General features: G+C 55.8%; 1 protein-coding gene across 2 annotated transcripts in view; it reads left to right on the top strand.

The window, feature by feature from the left end:
* Positions 1 to 8,279, top strand: part of LOC102423762 (phosphatidylethanolamine N-methyltransferase-like) — a 36,336-nt gene extending 28,057 nt beyond the window's left edge. For both annotated transcript variants that reach the window (XM_023748314.1, XM_014449592.2), the window contains exon 3: positions 7,458 to 8,279. In XM_023748314.1, coding sequence (XP_023604082.1) covers positions 7,458 to 7,577 — 120 coding nt within the window. In that variant the 3' untranslated portion in view covers positions 7,578 to 8,279. The remainder of the gene's footprint in view (positions 1 to 7,457) is intronic.
* Positions 8,280 to 10,346: the final 2,067 nt, after the last annotated feature.

The following is a 10,346-nucleotide window of genomic DNA, read 5'->3' as shown; positions in this document are numbered from 1 at the left end:
AGCAAAGCCGTGCAAGGTGTGGCTGATATGGGCTGCCCACCGCGAGGACCCTTGTGGGGAGGGTCTGTGGGTGCAGAGAGGTCAGGAAGGCGCTCCTGGGTCAGGTGGGGGGGTCGGTGTAGAGCCCGTTTACTCACTGTGCCCCCTGCAAGTCATCTGTGCAGCGGGCACACACTGCTCTCCCCAGAGGATGCTGACTCAGTGCTGGGACAGGAACAGGAGCAGTGTGGCTGCCTCCACAGAGCCCGCCCTCCCTCCCTCCAGGCGAGGAGCTGTGTCCAGGGGCCGCAGGCATCTGGGGGAGTGAATGGCAGGGCCTACAGCCACTCCAGTGAGCCAGCCAGGACCCATGGGTGGGGGGGGTGCAAGCCAGCCAGGACCCATGGGGGGCGTGGGGGCAGTGTGTGACCAGCCAGGACCCACGGGGGGCGTGACCAGCCAGGACCCACGGGGGGCGTGAGGCTCACATGAGCAACCCGACTCTCAGGGTGCAACTTATCAGTTGTTTCCTCTTGTGAATCATGCTTTTTGTGCTGCATCTACAAAATCATTGTATAACTTAAGGTTATGAAGGTTTTCTAGTATGTTCCCCTCTAAGAGTTTTATTGCTTTAGGTTTTGTTTTTAAATTTATAATCCATTTGAGTTCATTTTTGTAGATGGTCTGAGTTATGGATTGAAATTCACTTTTTTTTGCATATGATATCCAGTGACATTTGTTTAAAAACTCTCTTTTCTCCACTGATTGCCTTTGTAGTTTGTCACAAATTAGTTGACATAGGACCTGGGTTTGCTCCTGGGCTTGCTCTGTCCAGTGATCCGTCTGTCTGTCCCTCCACCAACTCTGCACGCCGGGGCTACTGCTGCCTGGAGCACAGTGTGAAGGCTGGTGCCTTAGCCCCAGTTGTTTCTTTCTCAGAGAGGTTTTATTCTAAGTGCTGTGCGTTTCCACATGGATTTTAGAATCAGGTTGTCATTGGCAACCAAAAGCCCGTTGGGATTCCGTTGGATTGTGTTAAATCTGCAGGCCGACCAGGGAGACTTGACATCTTCGTAAAACAGATGCTCCTTGACCTACGATTGGGTTACATCTCAGTGAACCTGTCACAGGTTGGAAACATCCCAAGTTGGAAATGAACGTGACACTGCACTGCAGGGTTTGCGTGTGGACGGGAGCTGCGGCCCAGCGCCCGTGGCATCGAGGCATCGAAGCATAGCGCCAGCCCAGAAACACCAAAATGCAAAATTCCAAGCGCAGTTTCAACTAAATGCAGCCACCTTCTCGCCATCGTAAAGTTGGAAACTCGGAAGTTGAGCCATTGCTAGTTGAGGACTTCAGAGCCATAACACGCATCCGGGCCTTTACTTAGGGACCACGTTGTCTCAGCATCGCCGGGCTCCGTGGACCAGCCTCACATGGCTTGTAGATGGCATCAGGTTTTCTACGTGGGAGAACATGCGCCTGTGATCAAACACATTTTACTTCTTCCGCTGTGATCTCTCCACCTCTGTTCCTCACTTAACAAGCTCGCTGGGACCTCAGTGCCAGGAGCAGGGGAGGTGCGGCGTGGAGGGAGCTGGGCTTTCCACAGGCGCCTGGGAGGGTTTCCCGTGGGGGAAGGGTTCCCCATCAGGGGGAGGGTCCCTTGTGCTCCTGATGTGCTGTGTGTTTGTCAGGAATGTATGTTGGATTTTGTCAATTGCTCTTTTGTGTCTATTCAGATGATCGCAATGTTTTTCTTATTTAGTTTATTTATATGGTGAATTACCTTGATTGTTTTAAATGTTAAACCACCTTTTCACTCCTGGGATAAAACACACTTGGTCGTGATATACTGTCACCTTTTTTAATATACTAGAGGCCAGGTGCACAAATTCATGCACAGGTGGGGTCCAGCTGGCACACCCCAATCGTGGCCAATTGGGCTGGGCCAGCCAGGGGGAGGGGACGCATGTGGTTGGCCAGGAGGCCCCGCCCCCTGGTCCAATTCCTGATTGAACCCCCTGTCAAGGGGACAATTTGCATATTAGCCTTTTATTATATAGGATTGTTGGATTCCATTATCTATTTTGCTAATGTTTTGTCTAGAATTTTGGCGTTTATGTTCAGAAGGAATATTTGTCTCTAGTTTTCATGTGAGGCCTTTGGTTTTGGTATCAGTTAATCTTGCTTCACTGGGTGCGTTGGGAAGTGTTCCCTCGGTCTCAGTTTTGGGCGAAGTGGTCCCTAATTGGTATGTTTCTCCCTGACGTGTTGGGTGAGGGCCAGTGAGCTCCGCCGGACGAGTGTCGGGCTCACGCATGTGCCCTGGTTACTCTCTCAGGCCCACAGACTTTGTAGTGACGTCTTTCATTCTTGATACTGAGAATTTGTGTCTTTCTCTTGATCAGTATTTTTAGAGATTTTATTCATCTTCTCAGAGAACTAGTTCTTGGTTTCATTGATTTTGCCCTATTGTTTTCATATTTTCTACTTCATTGATTCCACTCCACACTTTATGGTACTTACGTGGGTGCCATTTCTCTTCTTTAGTGTAGGTGGGAGCTGAGGCAGATCTGAGACCTTCCCTCCTTTCCTAACGCAGCAGGTGTGAGTGATGGCCATGCCGCCTCAGCACTGATTAGCGACTGTGATGTGCCCGACGTGGGGTCATAGGTCGTGCAGTGCCGGGGCCTCCGATGGTCGGGGATGGGCAGCTGGTGCAGGTCTCCAGGAGGTTGGGGCCCTGGCTTCTGTCTGGGGACCCGCTCCCAGGCAATCGAGTCCAGCCGTGAGTTCACTGCAGGGGCGGCCTTGGGCGCCCCTCTGAACTGATCACCTGCTTGCCCAGCGGTGGGAGGTGGCAAGGAGCGGCCCTGACTGAGGATGCTGTGGGCCATGGGAAGGGCTCGGCTGTGGGGGCCGCTGGCGCTGAGCGGGGTGACCTTGGGAGCGAGAGGGCCGCCAGGGCGAGGCTGGCAGTGCAGACAGTGGGTACCCCGTAACCCAGGTGTCTGTCCTCTCCCGGGACGCTGGTCCACACCAGACTTCTCTCAGGCCAGCAGCCAGGGCTGCTTTATGCCTCTCAACTCGCACCCGCTTGTCTACACCAGAGAGGAAGCACACAGCGCCCCAGCACCCGAGTGCCGCTCCGGACGGGCTCTGAGCCCTTTCCCTGCGTTAACTCACCAATGCTTCCAGCAGCCCTGTGGGAGGGGCATTGTTAGCTCCAGTTTGCAGGTCAGGAAACTGAGGCACAGAGAGACGAAGTGATCCACTCAGGGTCTCAGAGCTGGTAGGTAGAGGAGCTGGTGCTGAGCCGAGGACCTGCGGTGCCAGGGCAGATGCCTGACCATTAGTCATGCAATACAAGGAGAGGAAGCAGCCGCTGCCCCCTCCCCGTGGGATAGTAAAGAGCCCGCCCGCACAGCCGTCACTTCCAGGATATATTGGAGATTTGAGTGGCAAAGAGGAAGATGTTTCCAGAAAAGAGCCTCACAGCTTGGAGAGGTGCTTCCAGGCTGTTGTCCTGTGGACATCCAGAGGGAGGAGGGCTTTAACTAGCACCAGGAAATTGCCTATTTTACATAAAAACAAGCACCATTGTCATGAATGGCTTCCTATGGCTTCTGCCCTCCTCCATTTTCTTTTCAAAATATTCTACTGTCTAGCACAATATCTGGCCTGTGTAGATTCCTCAGTAAATGTTCAGTGAATGAGTGGTTGGTTGGGTGGATGTGAGGATGGATGGATGGGTGTGTGTGTGTGAGGATGGATGGATGGATGGATGGATGTGAGGATGGATGGATGGATGGATGGATTGATGTGAGGATGGATGGATGGATGGATGGATGGATGGATGGATGTACGGATGGATGGATGGATGGATGGATGTGAGGATGGATGGATGGATGGATGTGAGGATGGATGGATGGATGGATGGATGGATGGATGGATGGATGAGGGACGAGGGCTAGATGGGTGAACATGCCCCGACCAGGAATAGAGCTGGGGATCTCCTGGTGCACAGGTCTGCGCTCACCTGCTGAGCCACACTTGCTGGGCCCTGTGTCACTAAGCACATCAAATGGGTCTAATTCGTTTAAAATTTCTCCTTTGCAAGGAGAGGTAACAAATCCTCTGAGGTATTCCAGGGGCCCATTGGAACAACCCAAAGCCATTCCCAGGTTTAAAAAAAGTCTTTTTTTTTTTAAGTTGTCAAACATACTTTTCCCAAAAGATTATATATCATTATGAAACAATATTAAATTTATTTTTGCTCTGACCTTTGTTATTTCCTTCCTTCTTATTAACTTTGGACTTTATTTGTTCTTCTTTTTCTAGTTCCTCGAGGTAAAAGTTAGGTTGTTTATTTCAGATTTTTCTTCTTTCTTGAGATAGGTCTGTATTGCTATGAACTTCCCTCTTTTTTTCTTTTTGTTAATCCTCACGTGAGGATATTTTTTCCATTGAGTTTTAGAGAGCGTGAAAGGGAAGGAGAGGGAGAGAGAGAGAAACATCATGTGAGAGAGATACATGCATTGGTTGCCTCCAGCACACACCCCAACCAGGGAGGGGGATGAACCTGCAACCCAAGCACGTGCCTTGACTGTGAATCAAACTCGTGACCCTTCGGTGTGCGGGTCAGACGCTCTACCACTGAGCCACACCGGCCAAGGCTGAACTTCCCTCTTATAACTGCTTTTGCTGTGTCCCATAAATTTTGGTATGTCTTATTCCCATTGTCTTTTGTCTCAAGATGTTATTTTATTTCTTCCCATTGGTGTACTTTACTTGCTTGTCTTTTCTGATGGGCAGTCGCTCTGAAAGGGCCTCCACTTCTTGGGCCAGCGCCCCGGAGGGTGGCTGTCTTCCAGGGACCTTCAGAGGAACCTGCAGAGGCCGCACAAACTGTCTTGCATTTGACCACCCCAGATACCTCCTGATCTAATGCAAATCCGCTTGGCCAGGCCGCGTGCCACAGGGACAGGCACACAGATGGAAGCTCCGCTCCATGTATTATCCTGGCGCACTCGGCCCCGGAAGGCAGACCTGGCCGTGTCCTCACTGTGGAGCCTAGGTAGACTAGAGGTGGGAGGTGGAGCTGATGGCAGTGGGCGTGGAGCTTCTACGCAGGCTGATGGGAATGTTCTTAGCCACAGTGCAAGCACACACTGGCAGGCCTGGAGGAAGACCTGCTGAGTTGGGTGGAACAAATTGGCCCATCAAAATAAAAAGAAAAGGCAAAGACTCCCGCCGAATAGGAGGGAATATCTGTGAATGATATGTGAATCTGATAAAGATCTACTATCTGTCTCAGTAACTTGTTCAACTCAAGAACAAAAAGACAATCAACCCAATTTAAAAAACGGGCGAAGAACTTGAATAGACTTTTCTTCAAAGATCTGTAAATGGCCAATAGGTGTATGAAAAGATGTTCAATGTCATCTTAGTCAGCAGGGAAATGCAAAGCCAAGCCACAGTGATTGACACTTTACACCCCCTAGAATGGTTACAGTTAAAAATGGAAATAACAAGCGTCGACAAGGACATGGGGAAATGGGAATGCTCACACAGTGCTGGTGGGAATGCAAAATGGTGCGGCCGAGGGAGGAGCCAGCCTGGCAGTTCTGCAATAAGTTAGAAATAGATGTACCATGTGACCCAGCAATCCACTCTGAGATGTGCACCCAAGAGAAATGAAAACGCTTATCTGCACAAAACGTTGCACCTGGGTGTTCACGGCAGCGCTACCCATCGGAGCCGAAAGGACACCCCATGCCTGTGCACGGCCGAATGGGCACTGCCAGTAAAGGGCAGGGCTCACACCGTGGAAGAGGACTCTGCCATCAGAAGGAATGGAGTGCTGGCACATGCGCAGCGCGGATGAACCCAAACCAAAAGTGTTAGTAAAAGAAACCGGAGTCAGAAGTTACATCTTGTGTGATTCTGTTTATGCGAAGCTTCCAGAATAGGCAGGAGAAGAGAGGCGGGAGGAGCAGGGGACGGCTCACGGCACGAGTGTCTGTGTGGGCTGATGGAATGTCTGAAGTTAGACCGTAGTGATGCTTGCACAACTAAACACCACTTTGAAATTTTATTTCAAAAAACGTGTAAAGGCCATAATGTGAAGTCTGTGGTCCTGGACCCCGTGGCCCACGTGCAGGGCCGTGGCTCTCGAGCCCTCCCCTCCCCCGAGAACGGAGCTCCGGGGCAGAGGCCCTGCCTGGGGCGGAGCAGAGGCTGGTCCGCAGGGAGACTGGGCAGCAGTGTCAACAGCAGAGGCGTGCGGAGGGGAAGCCAGGAGCCCCTCACCCACTTCTCCTCCCGCAAACTGCAGCCTAAAGGCCCCTCTGCGCTTGCTACGCCTCAGGAAGTCCGAGGACAGGCCTGGGAGCCGCCTCTGGGGCCAAATCACTGTGGGCCTGGAGCCACCAGTCACTTCCCCGCTGATGAGTTGCCCAGAAGGGTAGGTTCACTTGGGCAGCCCAGCCCAGCCCGGAGCAGGAAGCAGGCAGAATTGGTGCTGAGGCCACAGTGGAGAGCGAGCCCGGGGTCTGTCCTCCTGCAGCGTCCCAGGAGCCAGGAGCCAGGAGCCCTGCCAGCCTTCGAGACTCCGTGTGTGATGATGTTCACCTCACCCAGGTGACTGGCCCCCGTCATCAGAGTGCGGCCTCGTCTCCCTGTCCTCTCTCAGCTGTTCCTCCCGCAGTTTCCGCTGGCACTGCCCGAGCCCAGTGTGCCTCTGGCGTGGCGGAGCTGGGTGCGCGCTAGGGCCTGGCGACCACAGAGGCAGCAGGGCGCTGCAGAGCTGCCCACTCCCCCTGCTCCCCGGCTCACTGTTGAAGGTTGACTAGATGTGATTGGTTCAAAAAATAAAATAAAAATGGCGGCTCAGTGGTTAGAGTGCCAGTCACACACCAAAGGGTCTTGGGTTCGATTCCTTGTCAAAGGCATGTACTTGGGTTGCGGGTTGGATCCCCAGCTACAGTCGGGCAAGTTTGGGAGGTAACCAATGGATGTGTCTCTCTCACATCGATGCTTCTCTTTCTCCTTCTCCCATCCCTTCCACTCTCTGTAAAACAAAATCAACACAAAAAATATCCTTGGGTGAGGATTGCCCCCCAAAATTGAAAGCTTGAAAGTCTGTGCCTGGAGATGCTGGGGAAGCAGGGGTGGGGGGTTGGGTCGCCCCTTCTCGGCCCTGCCCGGGGGGTTGAGGGGGCTGGGCCTGCTTCCTTTGGGGGACCCTCATCTGTTCTCAGCAGCTCCTCTCCTGCCCCTCGCCCACCGGGCGCGGGGAGCTGGGCCTGGAGGAGGTCCCTCTGCTTCTGGAGGAGTCGGGGTGTCGGTGGCAGAGGCTGCTTCCAGCAGACTGTGTGGCCCCCCAGACAGGACTAAGGACGTGCGGGCACCCCTGGCCTCCTCCCGCACCCGGGCCCTCCCAGCACCTCTCACGCTTCTCTTTCCCCATGCAGGTGGCGAGATGGGAACAGCGAACCCGGAAGCTGAGCAGAGCCCTGGGCTCCCCCTACGTGGCCTGCTACGTGCTGGGCGGGGTCATCCTGGCCCTGAACGCCCTGCGCTCGCACTGGTAAGCCCCGCGGGGGGTGCGGGGGCCGCCGCCGGGAGGCGCTGCTCTCTCAGGCCTCGCGCCCAGCAGCCACCCCCCCATCGGGCCACTGGACTCCTGTCCGCTGGGGGGTCCTTGGGACCTGCCCGGGACTCAGGCTCGCACCCCGGCCTCTGTGCGCACAGAGCCCTGTAGGAACCGGAGGTGTTACCTCCTGGCGTCGAAGAGGCCGGGGCGGGTGAACTTGTTCTACACGATGAGGCGCCGCCGGGAGGTGGGAGTGGACACTCTGCCCAGCTGCACGGCGGGCGCCTGGGGTGGGCGGGCCGTGGAGGCCAGCGTGGGAGCAAGTGGTCAGATGTGGCCGCGGCCAGCCGGCCTGTCCGTGAGCCTGGTTCTCACCTCCTGTGGCGTGAACGTGGTCCGGGCAGCGCTCGAAGAAGTGAGAACTGGCACCTGAGAGCCCCAGCCCCCACCTGGGGCCAGACTGTGCTGGGCCGGCCAGCCCTGCGGGCACGGAGGGCCGGGCATCGAGCAGCGCGCCCATGGGAGTGGCAGAGGGTAGCGCGAGGTGGTCGGGGCGGTCATGTCACAGGACACGCGTGTATCAGAGCATCACGTGGTGCGCCTACCCTCAGTCGCAGGGCAGTGACAGCTCAGCAAAGCTGGGGAAAATAAACTGAGAGCACTTTGAAAAGTATTAAAAATAGAACTTGCTAAAAAAAAATAAAACTTGCCTCCTTTTTAAGGCCGAATAAGATTCCACTGTGTGTGGAGCCACATGCTGTTTGCCCGGCTGCCTGTGTGGACACGGCTGCTGCCACCTTTTGGCTAATTGAGTCCTGCTGCTGTGAGCAGGGGGGGGGGGCGCCTAACGAGGGGTGGGGGGCAGCTATGAGGGGGGGTGTGCCCTCACCTCTGCACCCACAGTTCCTGTTGTTGCTGTAGAAATGGGCCTGCAAGTGGTGGTGGGGGGGACCAGGGCAGGCAGCTCCCAGCTGTGGGCCGCACACTGTTCCGGAGGAGTGGGGATGTGGGGGTTGGGGAGCAGCCCGGCACCCCTCTGTGTGCAGGGGCTTGGGAGCACGTGCCCTGTGCCTAGGCTGGCCGGCTCCCCGGGGGTCTGTGTGCAGTCACTGCCTCATGCAGGGCCGGGCTGACTGCTCCCGGGAGGTGGTCCCAGGAAGCGAGCTGGCAGAGGGCGCGGAACCCCGCAGGAGTGAGCGTGCCCAGAGCATGGGCTGTGGGGCTCAGTCCTGGTGGCTAAGCCCTGAGCCTCCCTCCGTCTGCCTGCTGCTGCCCGATGCCCGTGGGACATGGGACTTCCCTCTCTGACCTGCTGACCCTCTGAGAGCGGCCCCCCTCCCCCACGTCCTCTCCTTTTCAATGTACTTGGGTCAGCTAACGGGACCTTCATTGCGTCTCTGAACCGCCCTGCCCCTGCCCGCCTGCCCGCTCTCGGGGATTGCACGGGGCCGCTCCGGCCTGAGCAGGGAGCTTAGGCCTCAGGCCGACGTGGAAGGAGCTCTGGGCCCAGGCGCAGGAGGCCTGGGTGCGCTCAGTCAGCCCGCAGGCGGGGCCCTGGGGAGTTTGCCATGCGAGAGGCCTGGGCTGTGGGGTCTGGTGGGGGTGCTGGCAGCGGGAAGGGAGGTGCTGCAGGGAGGCTGGAGCCGGTACCCCTCAGTGGGCGGTACCCCTCTTCCTGCTCCACCCTGTTCTGGGATCTCAGGGGCGCAGAGCGCAGACAGCCCGAAGTCACATTGGTGACCAAAGCTCAATTTAAGTTTTTTAAAATTAAATATTTTATTGATTTTTTACATAGAGGAAGGGAGAGAGATGGAGAAGAGGGTTAGAGAGTTAGAAACATCAATGAGAGAGAAGCATCGATCAGCTGCCTCCTGCACACCCCCTACTGGGGATGTGCCTGCAACCAAGGTACATGCGCTTGACCAGAATCAAATCTGGGACCCTTCAGTCCTCAGGCCGACGCTCTATCCACTGAGCCAAACCGGCTGGGGCTCAATTTACCTTTTAAAAATGGAACCGGAGACAAATGAATGAGACTCTGCACACTTCCCCCTGGAGGACATTCTAAAACAGCGGTTCTCAACCTGTGGGTCGCGACCCCTTTGGCGGTCGAACGACCCTTTTACAGGGGTCGCCTAAGACCATCCTGCATATCAGATATTTACCTGACGATTCATCACAGTAGCAACATTACAGTTATGAAGTAGCAACGAAAATAATTTTATGGTTGGGTCACAACATGAGGAACTGTATTTAAAGGGCCAGAAGGTTGAGAACCACTGTAAAAGCGCCGCTCCACGTGAGTCCGGGTCCCGTGTGAGTCCGGATCCCCTGTGTGAGTCCGGGTCCCGTGTGTGAGTCCGGGTCCTGTGTGAGTCCGGGTCCCGTGTGTGAGTCCGGGTCCCCCGTGTGAGTCCGGGTCCCGTGTGTGAGTCCGGGTCCTGTGTGAGTCCGGGTCCCGTGTGTGAGTCCGGGTCCCGTGTGTGAGTCCGGGTCCTCCGTGTGAGTCCGGGTCCCCCGTGTGAGTCCGGGTCCTGTGTGTGAGTCCGGGTCCTGTGTGTGAGTCCGGGTCCCGTGTGTGAGTCCGGGTCCCCCGTGTGAGTCCGGGTCCTGTGTGTGTGAGTCCGGGTCCTGTGTGTGTGAGTCCGGGTCCCGTGTGTGAGTCCGGGTCCTGTGTGTGTGAGTCCGGGTCCCGTGTGTGAGTCCGGGTCCCCCGTGTGAGTCCGGGTCCTGTGTGTGTGAGTCCGGGTCCCGTGTGTGAGTCCGG

This window comes from Myotis lucifugus, unplaced genomic scaffold (assembly GCF_000147115.1).
Source record: "Myotis lucifugus unplaced genomic scaffold, Myoluc2.0 scaffold_1264, whole genome shotgun sequence".
Classification (NCBI taxonomy): domain Eukaryota; kingdom Metazoa; phylum Chordata; class Mammalia; order Chiroptera; family Vespertilionidae; genus Myotis; species Myotis lucifugus.
Note: the sequence above shows the minus strand (reverse complement) of the source record. Positions and strands in the feature narration are given on the sequence as shown.